We start from the raw sequence: 25554 nt of genomic DNA, 5'->3' as shown, positions 1-25554 counted from the left end.
ATTTAATAATACTTTATGGCTCATTCCATTTAATGGCTGTTACAGCAAATACATCTGAGTTGAAACCCTCTATTGTACAAAGTGTCATGTAATGTTTTTTCAGGGAACCTGTTCTGTGAAGAGGACGACTAATATACTGTACTGTCACATTCATTATCTCCAGAAATTTTGCCCTACAATCCAGATGGGCAATGTCACAGCACATTTTTTAATGTCTGAATCAAGAATGCTATATATTACCAACTTTGTGTTCTGTGCGCTGCCTAGAATTCGGCCTAGACAAGATATACACTTATTTGGAGTCCACTGTCAAATAGTTATTAATAATGCACCATATCAATGCGGCTTTATTCATATGACATCCTCATTTTATTTTTGGAAATAATATGCAATTTTTCATGTACAAAGAGACCAAAATTTATGCTTCTCTTGATGCTTGTGTTTCTTCACAGAGCTGTGACTAGTTCGATATTTTTATGTTCAACAGGGCTTTCAAGATCTGAGGGATTAGAACCTGCCTCCTTGCTTGCTTCATTGCTTGTATTGTTATTGAGGAAGTCTTCACAGTTCATTTGTACCATCATATTGATTCTCTCAGCCACACAATGTGCCGTTAGGCGTGCCTCGGGATCATGGTCCCAACATTCCACGATAGTATCGCACAGGAAATGCATGCCCTGTATAGGGAACAATAAAAACACCTGGTAGTCGCCACAATGTCAGAAAGGTAATAGACATACATTCACTTACAGTTCATACAAATTAATTTTAATTGAGGCCATACTTATATAAATTCCAATAATAGTTATTAACTTTACGTGGAACAACAATATTCATAGGCCACTCTACAATAATTAGACAATTAAGTATTCAGTCTGTGACTAAACAAAGTTAAAATATTTGGTTTGTATGATTTGCTGAAATATCCCAAATAATTACCATATAGAAGATACTCCTATCGTTCAGATCCTAGTAGATTAAAACCAACGTCCAATTTTAATATTGCTAAAGTAAGCTCCCTTAACTTTATCTCGAAATCATGGACCAATGGAAATGTGGGCCTGTGGTTCTGCTGTTGGATTAAGAAAGCCAATTTGAATGCAAGAACCTTCCCATGAATGGGATCATGTTCAGCCCCAAACAGTTCAAAATGTTACAAATAAGAAGTGTCTTAAAAAGGATTGCGGGGGAGGCCACTTTCTCCAAATAATGTTCAGAGAAACATTTACTTCAAGTTGCTAATTTTTGTTGTCCCAATGAGACTTGCCTTTTTAGTCTCCTTTTTCTGCAGGAAACTTCCAGGCCAGGAGTCCTTCCTGGGATGGGACTCATTTGGCTACTCGCCCCATCTGCAGCTTTTAAATCCATTAAACAATCAGTCAGTATGTCAAAATTGAAGTTTTCTCATAATAAAGTGAAAATATTCTCATCTGCACCCCTAGACCATTTGAACAGTCACTCGGTATCTCAAAAATGCATATCCCTCATAGTATAGTGAAAATATTCTCAGCTGTGGGGGCTGCCCCTGTACCTTCTAGGAAGCACTCGGGAACAAAGAGGCAACACATTTAAAAAACTGTGGTTAAGAAAACACCTGCTATCCTGAGGTAATGGATCCCTGCAGAGCTTTAAAAATAAACACTCTGATTGCACTCTTTGAAGCTGCCACAACCTGTCAATCAGAAAGTGTTCAGCCGGTAATGGATTGTGAAATTGAATGTAAACAATCCAGTTCAAAGTTTTCAGCCTTCTAGCTGTACACACAGACTTCTAACTTCATATAGCAATGAAATTGACTGTGTCAAAACCTCTTCAAAGGTTTCCGCCACTTTAAAGGAATATATTTAACCTTCGTCTCATAGACCGTTAAACTTGGCACACTGACAGACATTTTAAAGGGTCGGGGACAGAGGAGAACAGTTTCACTTTATTATGAAAAAGCTTTAATTTTTACATACTGACTGACTGACTAATTGGTTTAAAGGCTGTCAATGGGGGGGGGGGGGAGCGGGGAGCGGGGAGGGGGAGCAGTGAATCCCAGCTGGATAGTGACTGGTGCTTCCTGTCTGTCAGTGACATGTAAAATAGCTCTAATGAGCTATTTGCATGGTCCATAAGACCATAAGACATAGGAGCAGAATTAGGCCACTTGGCCCATCGAGTCTGCCCCGTCAGTCAATCATGGCTGTTATTGGGACTTCCGGTTGCGGTGATGTGGAGCTAAGCCGCACGTTCGGCAGCTCCCGCTATCAAAGGACTTTTGGGCCTGTTTTAGGGCCCCAAACGGCGCTGTTTCGACGATTCCCGGTGGGGGAAGGTGTTTGGAGGAACATTCCCCGAAATTTATGGTGCGCACCCGGAGTGGGGCAAAGGAAAAGGCTGCAGCAGCTCACCAGGAAAAGCGGGGGAAGGAGGACAAAATGGCGGCTGGCGGAGCACCCGAGGACTGGTGGAAGGTGGCGCAGGAGCAGCAAGCTGGTCTTCTGCGCTGTTTTGTGGAGCTGAAGGCTGAGTTGCTGGACTCCTTGAATGCAACTACCAACAAGCTGCTTGAGACCCAGACAGCCCATTCAGGAGTTGCAGCGGCAGGCCGCTTATCGGGAGGAGGAGGTCGTGGTCCTCGTGGGGAAGGTGGAGATGCACGAGGCACTTCACAAAAAGTGGCAAGACCGCTTGGAGGAGCTGGACTTTCGCACGAGGTGAAAGATTTTGAGGATCCTGGGCCTGGCGGAGGGGCTGGAGGGGTTGGATCTCCCGTCCTATGTGGCCACGATGCTGAATTCGTTGATGGGAGCGGGGTCCTTCCATCTGCCCCTGGAGCTGGAGCGGGCCCACAGAGTACTGGCCAGGCGGCCTAAGGCGAATGAACCCCCGCGGGCGGTGCTGGTGCAGTTCCATCGGTTCAGTGACCGGGAGTGTGTGCTGCGATGGGCCAAGAAAGAGAGGAGCAGCAAGTGGAAGAATTTGGTAGTGAGAATCTACCAGGACTGGAGTGCGGAGGTGGCTAAGCGGCGGGCCGGGTTTAACTGGACGAAGGCGGTGCTGCATGCCAAGCAGGTCAGATTTGGAATGCTGCAGCCTGCACGTCTGTGGGTGACATATAAGGACCGGCACCACTACTTCGAGTCCCCGGAGGAGGCGTGGGCCTTTGTACAGGCGGAGAAGTTGGACTCGAACTAGGGTCTGGGGCTGCGGGGTCCTGTGTACTACGGTTGTTGCTGTTTTTGCTGTTGCTGTTTTGTGTAATTTTGACATGTGTTTTTTTTGCTGGTTCTTGCTCTTTTCCGGGTGGTTCTGTTGGGTATGGTCTTGTGTTATGTGGGGAATGTTGGGAGTTTGTTTTTCTTCTGTACGGGGCTGGGGGATGGGGTGGAGCTGGAGTTTGGGAGCTGCGTTAGAAAGGTGGGGGTGGGGCAGCGTGAAAGCGCGGGCTTTTCTCTGGTTTCCCGCGATGCAGGGCAGGAGGGGTGGAGCTGGCGGTGGGGGGCGTGGCCTCTACTGGTTTTTTCCCGCACTGAAGCGGTGCCACCAGGGAGGTGTGGCAGGAGGGGGGATGATCCCATGTCGGGAGGGGCCGGGTTTTGGCGGGAGTTGCCGGGGTCAGCAGAAGTCAGCTGACTCACGGAAGTACCATGGAGGGTGCGTCGCGGCTAGGGAGGGGTCCTAGCCTTGGGGGGGGGGGGGGGGGGGATACTTGGGTGCTGCTGGAATGGCCAGGAAGGAGCTGGCGTGGGCTGGGGGGGTAAGGAGAGGCGGTATCGTCATGGGAACGGGTTCGGGCGGGGGGTGGGGCTGGCTGGGGCGAGCAGATCGATGAGCTATGGCTAGTCGGCGGGGGAGGGGGGCGGGGGGTGCCCTCTGATCCGGCTGATCACCTGAACGTGAGGGGGCTGAATGGCCGGTTAAGCGGGCCCCGGGGTATTTTCTCATTTGAAGGGGCTGAAGGCGATGTGCCATGCTCCAGAGACCCACCTGAAGGTGGCGGACCAGGTTTGTCTGAGGAAGGGGTGGGTGGGGCAGGTTTTCCACTCAGGATTAGACGCGAAGAACCGGGGGGGTGGCGATTCTGGGTGGGGAAGAGGGTGGCGTTCGAGGCGGCTGAGGTGGTGTCGGACAGGAGGGCAGATTGTTATGGTGAAGGGTAGGCTGCAGGGAGAGAAGGTGGTGCTGGTTAATGTGTATACCCCGAATTGGGATGTTGCTGGCTTTATGAGACGTATGCTGGGCAGCATTCCGGACCTGGAGGCAGGGGGCCTGATCATGGGGGGAGACTTTAACACGGTGCTGGATCCCCCACTAGACCGGTCCAGTTCAAGGATGGGTAGGAGACCGGCGACGGCCAAGGTGCTGAGGGGGTTTATGAACCAGATGGGAGGGGTGGATCCCTGGAGGTTTGAGAGGCCGAGGGCACGGGAGTATTCCTTTTTCTCCCATTGCATAGGGTTTACTCCCGAATAGATTTTTTCGTCCTGAGCAGGGGCTTGATCCCGAGGGTGCAGGATGCCGAGTATTTCAGACCATGCTCCGCACTGGGTCGATCTGGAGATGGGAAGGCGCGGGACCAGTGCCCGCTGTGGCGTCTGGACGTGGGGTTGTTGGCTGATGAGGAGGTGTGTAGGAGGGTCCGGGGAAGTATTGAGGGGTATCTTGAGAACAACAACACGGGGGAGGTCCGGGTGGGGATGGTTTGGGAGGCTCTGAAGGCAGTGATCCGGGGGGAGCTGATCTCCATCCGGGCCCATAGGGAAAGGAGGGAGAGGAGGGAGAGGGAGAGACTGGTGGGGGAGCTCTTGGATGTGGATAGGAGGTACGCGGAGCCCCCGGAGGAGGGATTGCTGGGGGAACGCCGTAGTTTGCAGGCCAAGTTCGACTTGCTGACCACCAGAAAGGCGGAGACACAGTGGAGGAAGGCGCAAGGCGCGGTTTATGAGTATGGGAGAAGGCGAGCAGGATGCTAGCACATCAGCTCCGCAGGCGAGATGCGGCTAGGGAAATTGGTGGAGTGATGGATAAGGGTGGTAATGTGGTGCGGAAGGGGGCAGAGGTGAACGGGGTCTTTAGGGACTTTTACAAGGAACTGTACCGGTCGGAGCCACCGGGATGGAGAGCTTCATGAACAGGCTACGTTTCCCAAAGGTGCAGGAGGAGCTGGTGGAGGGGTTGGGGGTGCCGATTGATTTGGAGGAGCTAGTCAGGGGGATTGGTCAAATGCAGTCAGGTAAGGCGCCGGGGCCGGATGGGTTCCCGGTGGAATTTTATAAAAAGTATGCGGACCTGGTGGGCCCCCTGTTGGTGCGAGCCTTCAATGAGGCATGGGAGGGGGAGGGCTTTGCCCCCGACGATGTCACGGGCGCTAATTTCTTTGATCCTGAAGCGGGATAAGGACCCCTTGCAGTGTGGATCATACAGGCCAATCTCGCTCCTCAATGTAGATGCTAAGTTGCTGGCGAAGATCCTGGCCAGGATAGAGGACTGTGTGCCAGGGGTTATACACGAAGATCAGACAGGATTTGTCAAGGGAAGACAGCTTAATACGAATGTACGGAGATTGTTAAATGTTATTATGATGCCGGCGGTGGAGGGGGAGGCGGAGATAGTGGTGGCGCTAGATACAGAGAAGGCGTTTGATAGAGTTGAGTGGGGGTACCTGTGGGAGGTGCTGGAGCGGTTCGGATTTGGGGAGGGGTTCAACAAATGGGCGAGGTTGCTGTATGAGGCCCCGATGGCGAGTGTAGTTACTAATGAAAGGAGATCAGAGTACTTCAGGCTCTACCGTGGGACCAGGCAAGGGTGCCCCCTGTCCCCCTTGCTTTTTGCACTGGCGATTGAACCTCTGGCTTTGGCGTTGAGGGAGTCGGGGAGGTGGAGGGGTCTGGTGAGGGGTGGGGGGGGAACATCGGGTATCGCTGTATGCGGACGACTTTCTGCTGTATGTGGCGGACCCAGAGGGGGGAATGCCGGGGGTGATGGAGCTATTGGCTGAGTTTGGGAGCTTTTCGGGCTATAAGCTGAATCTGGGCAAGAATGGAAGGTATTTGTAGTACACCCTGGGTGATCAGGAGGAGGGAATTAGGAGGCTCCCGTTTAAAGAGGGCAGTGAAGAGTTTTAGGTACCTGGGGGTGCAGGTGGCCAGGAGTTGGGGGACTCTCCACAAGCTTAATTTTACCAGGCTGGTGGAGCAGATGGAGGAGGAATTTAAAAGGTGGGACATGGTACCGCTATCGCTGGCGGGTAGAGTGCAGTCCGTCAAAATGACGGTTCTCCCGAGGTTCTTGTTCCTTTTTCAGTGTTTGCCCATCTTTATCCCTAGGGCCTTTTTCAGGAGGGTGACTAGCAGCATCATGAGCTTTGTTTGGGCGCATGGGACCCCGAGGGTGAAGAGGGTCTTCTTGGAGCGGGGTAGAGATGATGGGGGGGGTGTTGAATATGCGTATTTATTAAGTTATCTTGTTGTTTACTGGGTTTGGGGGGGGGGGGGGTGTGATACATGCGGTGTTACGGTCTTGGGGGTGTTATACTTATTATGTTGTTTTATTGTTGCTTGTTATTGTTTGTTGTTATATTTACTGTAAAAAATTTCAATAAAAATTATTTTTTTTAAAAATCATGGCTGATATTTTCTCAAATCGATTCTCCTGCCTTCTCCCCATAACCTCTGATCTTCTTATTAATCAAGAACTTATCTATCTCTGTCTTAAAGACACTCAGTGATTTGGCCTCCACAGCCTTCTGCGGCAAAAGAGTTCCCACAGATTCACTACCCTCTGGCTGAAGAAATTCCTCCTCATCTCTGTTTTAAAGGATCGTCCCTTTAATCTGAGATCGTGTCCTCTGGTTCTAGTTTTTCCTGCAAGTGGAAACATCCTCTCCATGTCCACTCTATCCAAGCTTCGCAGTATCTTGTACGTTTCAATAAGATCTCCTCTCATCCTTCTGAAGTCCAACGAGTACAGACCCAGAGTTCTCAAAAGTTCCTCATACGACAAGTTCTTCATTCCAGGGATCATTCTTGTGAACCTCCTCTGGACCCTTTCCAAGGCCAGAACATCTTTCTTCCGATATGGGGCCCAAAACTGCTCACAATACTCCAAATAGGGTCTGACCAGAGCCTTATACAGTCTCAGAAGTGCATCCCTGGTCTTGTATTCTAGCCCTCTTGACATGAATGCTAACATTGCATTTGCGTTCTTAACTGCCGACTGAACCTGCACATTAACCTTAAGAGAATCGTGAACAAGGACTCCCAAATCCCTTTGTGCTTCTGCTTTCCGAAGCATTGCCCCACCCTGCCGAGTCCGGCCCGGATGTTGCAAAACATGCTATAGCGATGGATCTGCTGCCTGGCACGATTCTGGCCCAGAATGGGCTCTGGTTATTTTGGTTAGATCACGCCCTAAATTTCTAAAAGCTATTAAGATAGCAGGACACCTTTCTGTTGGAACAAAGATTTCACCTGCGGGAAATAGAGTAGAACCATATTTGGGAAAACTGGAGGAGAATTCTGAAAGTCCAGAAGAGCCACTTCTAAAACAATAGTAACAAAGGTAAGAAAGGAAAAGGGTTAGGAAAGGTAGGCTTGCACGCTCCGGGAGATCACTCGAGCTACTTCATTCCCCACATTCATTTAAGTATATATTTTTTAATACCTGATTTGTTAGAATCTAATATGTAATAACCTTTTGGAGATTCTGTTCAGCAATTTGTAGACTGGGTTATCCTGAGTTCATCAGGTGCTGATGTTTACTGCCTCGGAGTATACCATTATTGCAGTGAAGGCTTAGAACAGGCATTGGGCCCCTTACTCGCATTCACAAAGGATCTGTTCAGGCATGGGCCCCCACCCTGATGCCAATTTGTTTTGCTATACTAATATAGTGCACTTCCAGCTCTTAATGTACTATTCCTACACACTGGGCGCGATTCTCCGATGTCACGCCGGTTGGGAGAATAGCGGGCCGCGCCAGTTTTTCACGCGACGCCGGTCCGACGCGCTCCCGCTATTCTCCCAAATGGCCAAATCTGTTCCGTCGTGTTCCGCGCGCCAAAACCCGGAGAATCGCCCGATGCACCCAAAATGGCGATTCTCCGGAACCCCCGCTATTCTCCCGACGTCGTGACGCCATCGCCGTCCACACCTGCTTTTTAAAGTCATCAGCCAGTCGTGCTGGCTGACGAGCAGTGAGGAGGTGAGCAGACTGTCCCGGAGTCTTCGGAAACTGGGGAAGGCATCCCGAGAACGCAGCGGCCAGTGGGGTGGGGGGGGGGGAGGAGGGGGGGGGGGGGAGGAGAGCGAGTAGTGGGGGGGGGGGGGGGAGAGAGCGAGTAGTGGGAGGGGGGGAGGGAGAGAGAGAGGGTAGTGTGGGGGGGGAGAGAGCGAGTAGTGGGAGGGGGGGGAGAGAGAGGGAGTAGTGGGGGGGGGGAGAGAGAGTATGGGGGGGAGAGAGAGTAGTGGAGGGGGGGAGAGGGAGTAGTGGGGGGAGAGGGAGAGGTGGGAGGGGGGAGAGAGCGAGTAGTGGGAGGGGGAGAGAGCGAGTAGTGAGGGGGGGAGAGAGGGAGTAGTGGGAGGGGGGAGAGAGGGAGTAGTGGGAGGGGGAGAGAGGGAGGGAGTAGTGGGTGGGGGAGAGAGAGCGAGTAGTGGGAGGGGGGGGGGGAGAGAGGAGTAGTGGGGGGGGAGAGAGGAGAGTAGTGGGAGGGGGAGAGAGAGGGAGTAGTGGGAGGGGGAGAGAGGGAGTAGTGGGAGGGGAGGAGAGAGAGAGGGAGTAGTGGGAGGGGGGGAGAGAGAGAGTAGGGGAGGGGGGAGAGGGGGGAGGGGGGGGGGGGGAGAGTGAGTAGTGGGAGGGGGGGAGGAGAGAGGGGAGTAGTGGGAGGGGGAGAGAGAGGGAGTAGTGGGAGGGGGGGAGAGAGAGTGAGTAGTGGGAGGGGGAGAGAGAGGGAGTAGTGAGGGGGAGAGAGGGAGTAGTGGGTGGGGGAGAGAGCGAGTAGTGGGAGGGGGGAGAGAGAGGAGAGTAGTGGGAGGGGGAGAGAGAGGGAGTAGTGGGAGGGGGGGAGAGAGAGGGAGTAGTGGGAGGGGGGGAGAGAGAGTGAGTAGTGGAGAGGGGGAGAGGAGAGACGAGTAGTAGAGTAGTGGGAGGGGGAGATGAGAGAGCGAGTAGTGGGAGAGGTGGGGGAGATGAGAGGAGTAGTGGGAGGGGTGAGAGACGAGGAGAGTGTGGGAGGGCGGGGAGAGAGGTGCTGTAGTGGAGGGGGAGAGAGGGAAGTAGTGGGAGGGAGGTGAGAGAGGGAGTAGTGGGGGGGGAGGAGAGCTGAGTAGTGGGAGGGGGGGGAGGAGAGAGAGGGAGTAGTGGGAGGGGGAGACGCGAGGGAAGTAGTGGAGGGGGGGAAGAGAGAACGTGATGGAGTGGAGGTGGCGAGGGGGGGACGAGGAGAGATGGTGGTGGAGTGGGTCGTCCACCCCCAGGATGTCAACATGTCAGCTGCCTGCCATGGCAGGTACGGTGACGAGGACACGGCCGCTGGTTGCCCTGTGGCTGATGGCCGCAGCCCACTGACGCACCGGTGAGGAGGACGTTGTTAACTGACCGTTGGACGCAGAAAAGTGACCAGGGTTAGGCTGGCCGCGTGTTCAGCAGCGCGACCAGACACCGGGACACACAGGTATCCGTGGCAGGCGGCAGCCGAGGTTGTCGACTAACCTCCGTCTAACATGTCGTTTCTCTGCCCCCCACCACCCTCTGTAGGTGGACCATAATGTATTCAAACCGAACGGCTATGTTCAGCGCAGTGGTTGGAGCCGCTGCACTGCAGTGTGGACATCCAGCAGCGTCCACAGTGACATCCCACAGTGGATGCAGATGCAGGGGCAGCTGCAGCAGCGAGGGAGTGGCCGCATAGGTGGCTGTCGTCGCCGTACAGGCCACAGGCACTCATGGCCGGCAGTCCAGGGGGATGCGAGGGGAAACATTGATCCCCAAACGCTGAGGATGGCACAGGATGCGGGCACTGAAGTTGAACAGCATGGGGGGGGGGGGGGGGGGGGGGGGGGGGGGGGGGGAGGAGGAGGAGGCATTGATGGTGGAGCCAGGGCCCCAGGGGCGACGATCGAGGCCTAGGGTGTTACCGCGTGGCCGGATCTCTCTTTCGAGGGACACTGCCGGACATCACCTGCAGGAGGAGACTCCGGTTCAGCAGAGAGACGGTCGCACATATCTGCCACCTCGTGGCGCACCTCTCCCCACGTGGAACGGGAGGAGGACACGCGATCCCGGTTGCCGTCAAGGTAACGGTGGCACTTAACTTTTATGCTACCGGCTCTTCCAGTCTCGAGTGGGGCACTATCCGGGATATCACAGGACATCGGTCCACAGGTGCATCCGGGATGTGACGACGCCCTGTTTGCCATCGCCAACTGCTACATCACCCTTTCCCGAGGACCGAGCAAGTCAAGAAGCACGAGCCCGTGCATTTGCCAATGTGGCCGGTGATACCGATGGTCCAGGGAGTGATTGATTGTGTTCACGTCCCCATGCTCCCGCCTGCAGGCAACAGGGAAGTGTCACTAACAGGAGGGGGACATACTCCATGAACATCAGGTGGTATGCGCACCCTCACATGAGGATCATGCCGTGTGTGCAAGGTTCCCAGGGAGTGTGCATGATGCGTACATTCTCGCGCAGTCATTCATCCCTGATATGTTTTGAGGGACGGGACCCCCCCGGCTCTGAGGGGCTGGTTGCTGGGCAACAGGGGTTATCCACTGAGGGCTTGGCTGATGACGCCCATACGGAGGCCTCAGACCAACGCGGAAACCCGATACAATGAGGCCATGCAGCAACCAGGAGTGTGGTGGAGCGCTGCTTTGGTCTGCTGAAAATGAGATTCAGGTGCTGGACTGCTCCGGAGGGGCTCTGCAGTACCAGCCTGACAGGGTCGCTCGCATTGTTGTGGTATGCTGTGCGCTGCACAACATTGCAATGCAGAGGGGAGATGCCCTTCTGGTGGAGGAGTCGGAGGGAGAAGCCACTGGCAATGGTGCCAACACGGAGGAGGAGGAGGAGGTGGAGGAGGTTGGTGGTGCGTCGGGCGCAGCACACAGACACGATGTGGTGATATGAGTGGGAGCACTGCCATTGGTGCAGAGCATTGGTTTCCCATTGTCTCTGGCTGGTCATGTGCCTCTCATCTGATTGGCTGGGACTAGTCATGTGACTGCTCACCAATCGGCCTTTCTCTGTAGTCGACCACCGGGCTAACAACTAGCTGATTAAAGCCACAGTTTGGATATTCATCGTGTCTCGCGTCCAATTGATGGTACATCACATGACCCGGGTGCTGGTAATGTCCAGGAGGCTGCACGACGGCACCGGCGAGGACAGTGGGCACGCGACGCGTTGGTGGCAGCAAGATTCACGCGCCGCGCGCGACGTCACCGCTGAACGCCAGCACAACCACCTGCATCGCCAGACGTGCAGACGGTCAGCACACAACTCCCCCCCGCTCGTGTACAGTGCTCCACTTCGAGATCACCCTTACCACTGCAGCAAACGGTTATGGCACGACATTGATGGCTGTGTCAGCGGGTGTGATCGGTGCCATGTTGAATGATGACAGCCCGCTCTGCCATGAGCTGTGAGCTCAGAATCGTTAGACAAAGTCTGACTCATGGCAATAGCTGAACCATCCATCTCGGTGGTCGCTGAGTTCGTCAGGGACACTCCATCACTTGCCCGCGTGGGCTAGCTGGCGTCGGAGTGCCGAGGACTACGGTGCCCGACTGTGGGGGCGGGGGGGCGGGGAACTGCACACCCAATCATGCCCCGCGACATGTCTCCCGGTCGGCACTTGTTTCCTGGGGCGACCCGGCCTTGATGGGCCAGGCTGCTCCGCGGGCGTTTCGGATGACGTGGTGCCACCCTGCTCTGCCCGCTGCCCACCCGATGCACCAGGGATGGGACGGGGGGAGGCTGAGCGTTCAGGGATGTCCCGTAATGGAGTTAATTGGATGGGCCCCGGAACCTCCTCCTCCCTCGGGGGCCCGGTGGCCCCGGGCCTCCCTTTGGGACAGAGGTGCGAGCGGGGAGGTCCCCGCACCACCACGACACCTGGCGCTGCCAGTCCTGGAGGCCTGCAACGGTATCGACCAGGGTCCGAACGTTCGCAGAGACGGAGTCCAGGGAGTGAGACATTCCCGCCAGGGACTGTGCGACCTCAAACCTGTGAGTGCGTGATACCATCCAGCACGTGCGTCAGGCGGTCGATGCTCTCCGCGACTGACTGCTGGGATTGTGCCATGGCCTGCTGGGACTGTGCCATGGCCTGCTGGGACTGTGCCATGACCTGGTGAGACTAGGCCAGGGCCCGTAGCGTGCCGGCAATGTCATGTTGGCTCTGGCGCATTGCTGCCTGTGAGAGGGCAACCCTCTCCAGGGCCGCGGATGACATGTGCACATGAAGCCTAATGCCTTGCAGAACCTGACCCATGGCCGAAAACGTTTCACCCACTGCCTCGACCGTGGACGCACCCGTGCGGTGTCGGCCTGGGTGGCTGCGATGAGCGGCCCACTCCCTGCTCTAGACGCGGTTGACTCCTCTAACTGCGTCTGCAGCTGCTGGAAGATGGCCCATCCCGTCATTGTGTCCCTGGGTTTCAAAATGCATCGGCTGTCCGGGTGGGTCGAGTAAATCAGGAACCCGGGAAACCTGGGCGGCAGCTGGATGCTGGGCCTGGGCTGCCCTCCGACCGTCCAGCCCTCGGCTGCTCCGACCTCCACCTGCTGTACCGGCTCGCTGTGTGGTGCACACCAGACCGTGACCCAGGAGCATCATCACTTAATGCCCAACCGAGGTGAGTGTCTCTGGGATGGTGGATGGTGTGGGAGACAAGCCAGTGCCGCAAGCTCTAGGTCCTCGTCGTCAGTAAATCAGCAGTGTCCTGGTCCCAGTCATGTCCCAGCGCAGGGCGCACGTGGCCCATGTATGGTTCAGCATCAGGTGAGCCTGTTGACTGCATCGCCGTCCTCTGTGCGCCTGGGTCCACTGACCCCGTCCTGTCCTGTCTCACGGCCCGACCTTCGGGCAACGCACAGCCATGAAATTCGTCACTGTCTGTCCTCTGTGCGTCCCGCTCGAGAGTCCCGGATTTGGAGGATGGCACCTCCTGGCTGACCTCCTGCCACCCCTCTGGTGTGCGACCCTGGGTGCGGGTGGTCGTCGTGGATGGTCGCCTGTGTGTGGCACCAGACGGTCCTGGACGTCGTCACCACGCCCTAGGGAACAGAATAATACGGGGTTAGTTAGACACACTCGGCGGGCGTAGGATGGTCCAGGGGTAGTGTGTGAGGGGACAGAGGATGGGGTACAGTGGGTAGAGTGTGAGGGGACAGAGGAGGGGGGGTCCAGTGGGTAGAGTGTGAGGGGACAGAGGATGGACTGGGGTGGGGGGGGGGGGGGGGGTGGGGGGGGGGGGTGTCATGCAAGGTTGTCTCACTTGGTTCTGCACCTCCAATCTCGCATTGCGCGACCTCCGGGTGGCAGACCCCCCAGCAAGATCCAGTGCCCTTTGCTCGAACACTGTCAGGGGGGAAAATGGGCGAACCCGTCCGGTTCTGTTGCGCTCCCGGCTGTTGTGAGCAGTCTGTCCTGTTTGGGGGGTGCGGGGGCAGGGGGGGGGGGGCATAGATAGGTTATCACAATCTGCAGGTATCATCAGGGCGTTCAGATATTGGCACAGGCTGGGGGGAAAGTTGCAGCTACACCATGGCATCTCTCCAGGGGGTCGCAGCGCTCATGTGGGTCTGTAACAACTTTGTTAACCACCCTCCACTCACTCTCGCCCCCTTCCCCTCGTGCCCGGGAGGGGGCGGGGGGGGGAGGTGGGTGATGAGGGACATGGGGGGGGCGGATGGTTGTGCCACGAGGGCACCCTCGTGGCACTTACCCTGGCAGCCCTGGTGAGGTTGTGGAGCCTCTTGCGGCACTGCTCCCCAGACCAAGGGGTCTGCCCCACAGCACTGATTGCCGTGCCCACCTCACACCAGGCCCGTCGCACAACGCTGGAAGGGTGGCGATGCCCTCGTCTTGGGCAGAGGATGCCCCTGCGTTGCTCCACCTCATCGAGGAGGGTCTCAAGATCAGTATCTCGGAACCTCGGGGCGGCCCTCCGTGGCCCCGACATTTTCTCCCCCCTTCTTTCTGTGCGTCGATCGCGCCCGGAGCGGCGTCATTCAGGCGTCACATGCTTCCGACGTCACCCCCCCATGTTTCGCACGGCCCCGATGTTAGCCCATTCCCGGGGCCAGAATTGATAGCGATCGGGGCCGTTTCGCGCCGTCGTTGAACTCAACCGAGTTCACGAAGGTTTTCCCGATGCGGCGCAGCATCGGAGAATCCCGCCCACTGTGTCAGAGGTTTATGAGGCAGGTGTGGTGGCTAAGAAAATAAGTGCTTGCAAGATTGATTTCCTAGGTTCAAGAGTATCCCTGACTCAGAAATGAAGATTATACCACTGACATCAGGCTAATCACCCTGGGTAATCTCCCTTCAGCCTCTCAGCCTCATCTGTATGCCAATTATTCATGTTTTGCTTCCTTTGATATATCACAGAAACAGAATCACAGAAAAATATATGCGGAAAAGGCCCTTCGGCCCATCGAGTCTGCACCACCACATGAAAGGCACTTGATCTGTCAATACTAATCCCATTTGCCAACAACAGAATCACAGAGCAGAAAAGCCCCTTCCTCTTATTAGATCAATTTACCCAGTTATATGTTGCAAATTGTGAGGCAGAGCAGGTCCAAAAACTGGTCTTCAGTGTGCATTATAACCACTAAAAGGCACTTTAAATTGAGTACTGTCATGCAATGAACTGTATAATAAATGGCAATCAATTACAATTTTACTGTTCAGAAGATGTCAGGCCTTAAAAACCTAGCAGTAATAGTGCCAAACGTATTGTGTCGTGGAGAATGCTGAACGTATTTGAAAAATGGTGTGGGATTATCATACTTTCTGAACAAGCAATACAAATAATGAGTTAGTTCAATAGCAGAAATGTTTACTTTGGCAAGAAGCATACTCATTCTACAACATACATTTAACATTACCCTTTCCTTAATAAACAGAAAATGGCACTAACTCTCAAAAAGGCATAAAATGATGCTGTTGCTTTCTAGTTGTCAAGTCCCAAATACTATTTTGTCTTACAAAGAAAGCTTGAGTTGGCAGAGTTAACTTGATTCTTTCTCATACTCATTACCTACTTTATGTACCAGCCAGTTGCTGGGAATTTCAGGGCGACCTCTGTCCCGTAATACAATGTCCCTCATACTTTCAACACATGCGTGCTCACGAACCTTTGAACCAAAAGGTGATTCATAACTTTTTACCTCTGTAAAAAATTAAAAAGATGTTATTCACGAATGTATTCATTTTCGTTCTAACACAGCTATAGTCAGAAGCATCGGATGTTGCTATGTTTTAGGCAAAACCCTGGTGTTTCTTTAAAGCACTGGAGACATCATTTTACAATAAGGAGTGCTATCTCAATGTAACTGGTGCAGTCAACATTACCAAATAATATCAATAGTTCAAATATTATTCTTTCGACTAAGTAGCTGAGTATGTTTAACTGGTTGGAAGACATAATGGCTACAATTCACCAGTAGGGAAATAATATACTGGATGAATGGAAAGTGAAAGTTGAGAAGGCAGCACCTGTCATTAATAACCTCAGCTGGTACAGGAATTGAACCCACACTGTTGGCATCGCTCCGCATCACGAACCAGCTTCCAGCCAACTGTGCTAACCGACCCCCAAGTGTCTTGCATTAGAACCTGTCTGATTTTAATTCCTAGATCTTAGCTTGTCTCCCAAATGCTGATGCTGAAAATTGCACCCAATGGCCCTTTCAATACATTATTTAAAACCAAAAGAATTCAGGAGCACTTGACTCTCCTGGGCAGTTTGCTTTTCCCCTCACTCAATTCCCCTTTTGACCACTGTTCTCAACTCCTCCTCCCTGAAGTAGTCACATTTGCTTCACCCAAGTACTGAGTCTTGTGTGAGTGTGCACAGTAAGTTTTGTCAGCTGCTAAACTGTGGGGGCATACCATCTAAATTCTGTCCTACTCTGACTCCTTGTTCATCGGTAAATCAGGAAAAACTGTTTCCAATGGTTGGTGGGGGGGGATAGCCAGAGGGCCGAACTCGAAGATCATCGCTAAATGAAAAATGGTGTTCTCACTTCTATTTTGCACAGGGGACTACTGGAACATAGTTTTCTCAACAGTACTGCAAGCATAATCCATGATGACTTTTAAAAAGAAATGGATAAATACATGAAAAGTAAAAACTAAATGCAATATAAGGAAAGGACGGAGATTGGAACTGAATGGGTGAATGAAAGCAGAGGTACCAAATGGGTGAAAGATCTTTTCTATACTCCAAAACTCTATCATCATACATATACTTTTCCAAAAACCCAGCTGTATATGTGAAAGTTTGAAAAGCAGAAAGTGTTGGAAATATCCAGCAGGTCGGAAGGCCAATGCCTTGTGCTGAAATGTTAACTCAGTTTGGTTCCCACAAATACTGCCTGCCTTTATACATTTAATTCTAGCTTTGTTTACTGGAGAGTGACAAGCAGTGTTTTTTTCTTCTCTCTAACAAAATGTAATGCTACCTCTGCTGGGCTTTGAGATCATCTAGCCTAGGACAGGCATGAGATTCAAATCTAGTTCCTACAACTCAAGTCACACATCACACAGTGCAAGCATCTAGTGTCAGATGTTTTCTATACTCAGAACCACAACCACAAACCACAGTATCTTAAATTGCCCACACCTTTGTTCATTTGTTTGCCTTATAAAAGTCACTGCATCTGCAAACAACTACCAGATGTTTGCTCAGGCTATTGGTTTCACTCTGTAGCTTTCCGTGCTTAGGTGGCACTGGAGGAGGAGTGCATCGTGTCCGTCAGTAAACCTGAGGCCTTCTGCGACTTCTATTTGTGACTTTAATATTATTTAAAGTGTGAATTCAATCTTAGCATTGGTGTCACGATTGCGTTACAGCAACAGATTGATCAATCAGAAACAGATTGTCTAGTTTTGTGGGTCCTGTTCTTTGATTGCTGCATTTTGCTACCTAACACTTCATAAGTAATCCATTGGTTGTAAAAATGCTTTGAGGTGTGGGCAGCATGACGACACAGTGGATTAGCCCTGTTGCCTCACAGCGCCGAGGTCCCAGGTTCGATCCCGGCTCTGGAGTGGAGTTTGCACATTCTCCCCGTGTTTGCATGGGATTCGCCCCCACAACCCAAAAGAATTGCAGAGTAGGTGAATTGGCTACTCTAAATTGCCCCTCAATTGAAAAAAAATGAATTGGGTACTCTAAATAATTTTTTTTAAAAATGCTATGAGGTGCGCTGAGGGTAAATACAAGTTTTATTTTTCTTTCATTGCATGGCCCTCTAGTGTGGTGACTAGAAGATTTTCACAGTAACTTCATTGCAGTGTTAATGTAATGTGACACTAATAAAGATTATATTATATACACTGTGTGACCGAGACTGAAGTCTTCAGTCTGAGGGCTGCAGAGGTGGAGTGGGCGAGTTGAGGGGTCACTATTCCATTTAATTGTTCAACAATATTGTACAAATGAAATTCCAATGTGATTATTTTTAAGTGCAATTTTTTTTGTCTTTTTCACATTGCTGACTGTATTTTGAAAATAAATTGCTCGTGCAGACGGGAGTCAGCTCTCTTAGAAGTTCAGCAAATAGAATTCAGTCTGCTATGATTGCGACTGTGAGAAAAATGAAACTGTCTAATGGAAATTAGTACCTATTAATTCTGGACATTAATTAGGGCCAGGTTTTACAGCTTCTCCACCTGATGGGTTATTATGGTCCTACCAAAGTAAATGGCAACTAAACTAGCCGCCCCCTTCACCGGAGAGGGGTGGGGGGGGGGGGGGGGGGGGGGGGGGTGGAGACAGGCTGGAGAATCACAGAAATTACAGTGCTGAAGGAGGCCATTCGGCCCATCAAATCTACACCGGCCCTTGGAAAGAGCACCCTACCCAAGCCCTCCCCATAACCCAGTAACCCTACCCAACCTTTTTGAACACTAAGGGCAATTTAGCATGGGCAATCCACCTAACCTGCACATCTTTGGACTGTGGGAGGAAACCAAGCACCCGGAGGACCCACGCAGACACGCGGAGAACATGCAGACCACACAGACAGTGACCCAGCCGGGAATCGAACCTGGGACCCTGGAGCTGTGAAGCAACTGTGCTAACCACTATGCTACTGTGCTGCCAGTAGGGGAACTGTCCAATCCTGGACAAGATTGCAAATATGGGCTTTGGCTCAAATCCCAAAATGACATTGTTTTCTCATCCAACTCCAGATCTTTGTAACATTATAAATATTTTACTATCACTTTCTTGGAAGCCTAGATGAGGACCCACTGTATAAGAGTATGATGTATGATACCATAGCCTCGTGACATCCATCACCATGGTCTTACTCATAAATAAGAGTCACTTGCAGGACACGGGGTTCCCTGGGAGAGTCTGCGAGCAGCTGTGAATCCATCTCATCCAAATGACTGTTCTTGCACTATTTGTTGTTTACCTAGTAATAAACAGACTACTGCTGGACCTTTGCTGGTTACAGTATTTTCTAAAATGGTAAAATGTCGGAACAACTTCACTGTTTTAACGTTTTGGTGTGTTTTGTCTATGTGCATTAGAAAAACAACGTAAATGTTTCGTAAGTAGGAAATATCTAATGATGATCCTTGGGCAGTGTAATCGTACTTTTTAACGAGGTAGAATTCGCTCATCCACATAAATGAGATCAGGATCAAAACTTAATTTGCACAATAATATTCAAAAGCTCAAGCTGAGCTGTATATTTAAGTGAAAAGTAAAAAGTGTGCAATATTTTCATTTTTCCCATGAGAAATTATAGTGACCAATGTTTGGATACATTACTTGTGTAACATTTTACATCAGAGATCAGCTTTGCTTTCTTGGATTGTTCTAACAGGACACTACCTCAAGATGTCACTAAAGAGCTAAAATACAAGACATTCAATTTCAATTGAGGTATAAATAACATGGCAATACAACGGGATCCAGCTGGATTCAATACATTTGAAGAGCTACAGGCAATAGTTGCATGTAGCAAGATTAGCATATACAAAATAATTGCAAATTAATATTCCATGATAATAAGACTTAAGTTATTATTAATTGTGCCATCACTACATAGAAACAAACTGGCTAATATAGCCTGAAAATTAGGACCTTGTCATAAATTACTCTGCAATACAACTGGATATATGAATTATAAATCTAATGGAATTTAATGAAATCAAAAGCATATGTTCTCTGGAGTCCAACTTTCCTATAGATTACATCTTTTCACTCTTTTCTGAAGTATAATTAGAATTGTGGTGCTTATCCACAGCACAGAAGCAATGGGGTGTTTTTTATTTACACCACTGGGTGGAAAATTGTTGGTAGCAGATCGGTTGCACAGTATACACCCCACTTGAGTTTTCTTTCAATTGACTTCCTTTAAGATAAACAACAGGAACTACGATCCCAGAAAGCATTTTAATGAGTTAACTGGCCTATAATAGGAAACTGTTTCATAGAATTTACAGTGCAGTAGGAGGCATCCCGCATCTAGCCTGTCCAGTCCCATCAGGATTTAATATGTTTCTATGAGATCCCCTCTTATTCTTCTAAACTCCAGTGAGTACAAGCCCAGTCCATCCAGTCTTTCTTCATATGTCAGTCCTGCCATCCCGGGAATTAGTTGGTGAACCTTCGCTGGCACCCTCATTAGCAAGAATGTCCTTCCTCAAACTAGGAGGCCAAAACGGAACACAATACCCAAGATGTAGCCTCACCAAGGCCCCGTATAAATGCCGCAAGACATCCCTACTCCTATATTCAAATCCTCTCCCTATGAAGGCCAGCATGCCATTAGTTTTGTCCATCACCTGCTGTAACTGCAAGCCAACCTTCAGCGACTGTTCCACCATGACATCCAGGTCTTGTTGCACTTCCCCTTTTCCTAAACTGCCACCATTCAGATAATAATCTGCCTTCCTATTTTGCCACTAAAGTGGCTAACCTCACATTTATCCACATTACATTGCATTTGCCAAGTATTTGCCCACTCAGCTAGCCTGTCCAAGTCACCCTGCAGCCTCTTTGCATCCTCCTCACAGCCCACACACACCCAGCTTAGTGCCGTCTGCAAATTTGGAGATACTCCATGCAATTCCTTCACCCAAATTATTAATGTATATTGTGAACAGCTGGGGTCCCAGCACTGAACCCTGTGGTACCCCACTAGTCCTCTGAAAAGGACGTGTTTATTCCCACTCTCTGCTGCCTGTCTGCTAACCAGTTCTCTAACCACGTCAGTACATTACCTCCATTAATCTTTGTGTGGGATCTTGTCAAATGCCCTTTGAAAGTCCAGATACACAACATCTGGTTCACCCTTGTCCATTCTACTGGCCACATCTTCAAAAATTACCAAAATTTTGTCGAGCATGATTTCTCTTCGTGAATCCATACTGTCCCCACTTTCCAAATGCTCAGTTATTTATTCCTTAATAATTGACGCCAGCATTTTCCCAACACTGATGTCAGGTTAACCAGCCTATAATTCCCAGTTTTCTCTCTCCCTCCTTTTTTAAAATGTGGGATTACATTAGCTACCCTCCAATCAATTTAGAACTCATCCAGAGTCTATAAAATGCTGGAAAATGATCACCAATACATCTACTTTTTCTCAGGCCACTGCCTTAATTACTCTGGGATGCAGAGCATTAGGCCCTGGGGACTTACTGGGTTTGAATCCCATCAATTTTCCCAGTATGATTTCCTGACTAATAAAGATTTACTTCAGTTCCTCCTTCATGCTAGACCCTCTGTCCCGAGTATTTCCTTCATTACAAACAGGTGTGGAAACCACCATTCATTGCCAATAACTCTGCCTAAACAGCCAGTCAAACCAAGCAATGCGAGGGGCCCAACTTGGCCTTCACTGCAAGGATTCTTCTCGCCTGAGATTCGGCCACAATGTCATCCAGAAATCCAACTTCCATTCATCTCCAAAGAACCAGAGAAGCCATCCAGGTCTGAATGCCACAACTTAGACAAGGAATAATTTAAACCAGGCATTTTCAAAGTGGGTGTTGCGACCCGCAGGTGGGTCGCGGGCGGGTGTCGGGAGGGTCCCGAGCCTTCCATCGCGCCGTTCACGATTGCGTGAATTCGCGTGCAACAGCCGACTTTTAAGAATACCAGCTGCGAGCGGTTTTGAAAAGGACTAAGAAAATACAGGCGCACTGCGCATGCATGCCCGCTCATTGGTGCACATGCGCAGAATCAATCGAGAGCACCGCCTCCTCCTGACGTCAGCGCGCTGACCCATGAGAAGATTTTTGTTTTAATTCAATGCAATCTTCCTGCTTGAAGCGAGGCAGAGAGCAGGTTACGCACACCGAACGCTGACGCCATGTGCTTTGGGCATGATTGTGAATCCATTTTGTCAGCAGCAAAAAAGTAAATGAGGACCAAGCAGGCTCATCTCTCACACTAAAGGTAAGAGAAAAAGGTGGGTTGCGAATGTTAGCCGGCTTGGCTCATGAAGGTCGGCCCGAGTGAGTCGCGAATGTTAGCCGGCGTGGGTCCAAAAGGTTGGCCGGTTGGTAAAAATGGGTCCCCGGAATAAAAGTTTGGAAAACACTGATTTAAACACATGGACTGGGATTTGATGCCCACGTCGATTGGGTGAAACATCCCATGAGAAGCCAAAGGTGAGACTCTCACTGGCGAGATCTCACAGCCGAATCGTCCCCAGCTCCTGCCATTGACATAATGAAGTTTCCGTCCAGGAAGGCTGGAAACCTCATTTAAATACATTTCAATGTCAATAGCGAGCTTCCTCACTGTATCGTCCCCCACATTGGGAATTCCCCCTTGCTAACTTGACGTCACGTCGGCAAGTTTACAATAGGTTTTTAAAAACGTAAACCAGGCGAAGGTACCCAGCTGAGGGTGCACAGATGCATATGGCCCCCAGCTGCTGCTCACTGCCGTTGCACCCTGACACTGCTGGCTGGCAATGTTCCCTGGCACTTACCAGGGGGCTATGTCAGGGGGTAGTGTCAGGCCCCTGTCCTTGGAGGTGGGGGTCCTTTTGTGTGTGGGTGGGGCAGGTTCCCTTGTGCTTGGGTAGGGGGGGTTGTTCCTCTTTTTTTAAAACTGGAGATCAGGGCGTCCTTTAAAACTGGCGTCTCAATCTCTGGAACTTAATATTTCTGGCTTTTTCAGGCCTCATCTGCCATCATGACAGCATGGGACACGCTGACAGGATTTTATTCTTCTGGGTACTGTCCAATATGAGGGGAAAATCTGGCTGTGCAGCCAGTGAGCTTCATACTGATTTTCTCGCCTTGACAGCACTTATAAGCAAAAGAAAGAAAACCCACTTGAGATTTTGCTTCTTCCGTTCCTTAACAACCTAAGTATATGTTTAATGTTTAGAATTAAGCTTTCCTTTTGTGTGTGTCTGAGTGAGTGAGTGTTTTTGTTGCATATACATTTTGGGGTGTCATGTGACTAAAAAACTGTAATGATTTGGTTTAAAATGACCAGGAAGCCTGTTTGGTGTCTATTCGTGAACATCACAACACTAAAAGGGGTTTAAACATTCCCTCTAAAATACACCTTTTTGTGGACAACCAAGAGGTGAGGAGCAAGGGGGCAATTTATCCCAGCATCTCTCTCCCGTCCGTAACAGCCAATTTGAACTCACTCTATTAAATAATCAGGAACAGCATTAGGCAAGCCAGTCAAACCAACATTCGTAGTAAGACTTTGTCCTTCTTTCACATCAGAATGTTTACAAGATTTAATAGCTTCTCCATTAGTTTAGCATGCAGTATAATTTTCTTTGGACAGTTGAATGAAAACAATTGATGGTCTGTCATTATTCTTACCTCCAATTACCTCACATCGAGAAGCCATCTCCCATAAAACCAAGGCCATGAATAAATGTCCATCTGTTTAAATGACTCAAGGTCTTCTAGGTTAACACGGGATTCTAGAACTTCGGGTGCCATATACCTGGCAGTACCAACCTGTCCAACAAGACAACAAACTTCTGTTCCTTAAGTAGTGGCAAAGCACAGTTACTCAACCATGAACATTGAATGTAGTAAGGAGAAAAGTGAGCACAATGGAATGGCACATTTTCCAAAGTCAAACGTACAATCTTCAGATAAAAGCTTTTGAAATAGCACCCAAACATAAACCTTTATTCCTTGTTAAATGTATATTTTTTTCACTCTTTAAATCTCCTTGTATCACATCACATTTCTTTGTAGATGATGTTCTGAATAACTGCAGTTCTTAATCTGCTCACATTGCAATTTCATTGAGATTAAACCATGCATAACCATATTTTGATACTCCAGTTGAAGAATTATTGTGTGTGTACTAATCTGATCTTCATTTCATAATAAATTAAGAGAAAAACATTTAATGACAAGAAGTAAATACGATGGTTTAATATCTTGGGTCTTAAAAATAGTTCATTATACAAGAGAGGAGGGGCATGCCACTTGATTGACATTAATTTTTGTGGGGATTTTTTCTTGCTCACAGTGCTCAGGTATTGTACTACCGTTTACTGCAAACTCTATATAATTGAGCTGTTTTTCATTAAATTCAGAATAAATCAGCATTTTTATAAATTATGTCTTCACACATAGTAGTAAATGCCGTTTCTGCGCAAGAACAGAAAATCCCTACAGTGCAGAAGGAGGCCATTCAGCCCATGGAGCCTGCACCGTCCCTCCGAAAGAGTTCCTCCATCCAGGCCCCATTCCCTGCCCCATCGCCGTAACCCCACCCAACCTGCACATAATGGACACTAGGGGCAATTTAGCATGGCCAATCCATCCAATTTGCCCATTCTTTGGACTGTGGGAGGAAACCAGAGGAAACCCGAAGGAAACCCACACAGTCAGGGGAATGTGCAAACCCCACACGGACAAGGCCGGAATTGCTGTGGGGCAGCAATGCAAAAAGCTGTGCCACCATACTGCCCCAACATGTGCAAGGATTTTCATGTGAGATGGAGTTATCAGCCAATTATATAAGTAACAATACATAAGGTGAGGCTGCTATTTCCTACTGTTTTGAAATGCTGATTGGGTTGTCAGCCTCCAGGGCTGGCCTGAACTCTCCAGGAATTGAACATAAATCTTCACTGCTGTGTGCAACCCTCAAGAAAAATCATCAGACTTCTAAATGTTTTCTTTGTCTCTTTTTACAAGATATAAAAACATTAAAAATGGGAAACAAAAAGTGTGTTGGACTGACGTTCAAGCATCATCCAATTGGGTAATCATAGAATTTTCAGTGCAGAAGGAGGCATTCGGCCCATCGAGTCTGCACCATAATGAGTTTTGCTTTTCAATTGGCTTGTCGGCAGTGTGTTACAACAATGAATGTGTTGGCCAACAAATGGATGGCGCATGGGGGAAAGTCTTGAGATGAAATCTCCAGGAATATCACAGTTGCCAATCTTAGATTCTGAAGAGGGGAAAATGTGTCAGCAGAGTGATTGAATTTCCTGTCAATATTATCTCAAATAAATCCTCCATAATTTGCTCAACTTTATTTTAAAACTTTATTTAAAAATAAGTAGTGGCCATAATGAAAGTTGGGGGTAAAAAGATCTTTACTTTAATGTGAGTGTTACTTTAAAGTTCGAAGGATTAAGAGGTGTACTGGGGACAGGCTGACAAAGGGAAAAAGACCTATAGGTTGAAAACAGGAATTATCGAATAAGGCCCAGGCTGGAATCAATATTGGATGTCTGCCAGACCACTCAAGTAAGCACAGAAACTCATGATCACTTTTGGAACTTTAAGGTCACCTAATTACAGTAGTTATCACGTTTACACAAAAGGACAAAAAAACACTCTAAATATGTAACTAAATTAAAGACAGTGGAGATCAACTTTGCAGCAGGAAGAACGATAAAGAAAGAGGCCATCAAACTCCATGATGGGCTAATAGCTGGTCAGACATGTGTATTTCAGAGGACAATGTACCTTGATTAAATCATCCTAGCTAAACAGGAGTATCTTGATTATCTCTATTAATGAGTTTAAGTCTCGATGAGACAATGGAATTCAAGCCAGGTGTGGGTGTGTATCATGTCTCAGCACTAGCAGAAGCTGGAAAAAGAAGGAACATCTGCACACATAGTCAGCGACAACCATCACAGTGAAGGCACCCCGTGGTTGAAGCTCAGGGAGAAGACAACATCCACAGCCTCCTTTCCTCCTTCACTAGTGCAGATAATACCTTTGAGTCTGAATCATATTCTATGTAATTGATTTTGAAGATTGTAATACACAAATAGAATAGTTACAGTAGGCACTGTGCATTTGGTGTCAGTCTAAGCCAATAGAGCAGGGTATTGATCAACAAAAGTTGA

At 49.6% G+C, this 25554-nt stretch overlaps 1 protein-coding gene across 1 annotated transcript in view; it reads right to left on the bottom strand.

The window, feature by feature from the left end:
• Positions 1-317: 317 nt before the first annotated feature.
• Positions 318-25554, bottom strand: part of tgfbr2l (transforming growth factor beta receptor-like) — a 115810-nt gene continuing 90573 nt past the window's right edge. The window contains exon 7 of the mRNA XM_038789785.1: positions 318-677. Within this exon, the coding sequence (XP_038645713.1) occupies positions 447-677 (231 nt within the window). The 3' untranslated portion in view covers positions 318-446. The remainder of the gene's footprint in view (positions 678-25554) is intronic.

This window comes from Scyliorhinus canicula, chromosome 2 (assembly GCF_902713615.1).
Source record: "Scyliorhinus canicula chromosome 2, sScyCan1.1, whole genome shotgun sequence".
Lineage (NCBI taxonomy): Eukaryota > Metazoa > Chordata > Chondrichthyes > Carcharhiniformes > Scyliorhinidae > Scyliorhinus > Scyliorhinus canicula.
Note: the sequence above shows the minus strand (reverse complement) of the source record. Positions and strands in the feature narration are given on the sequence as shown.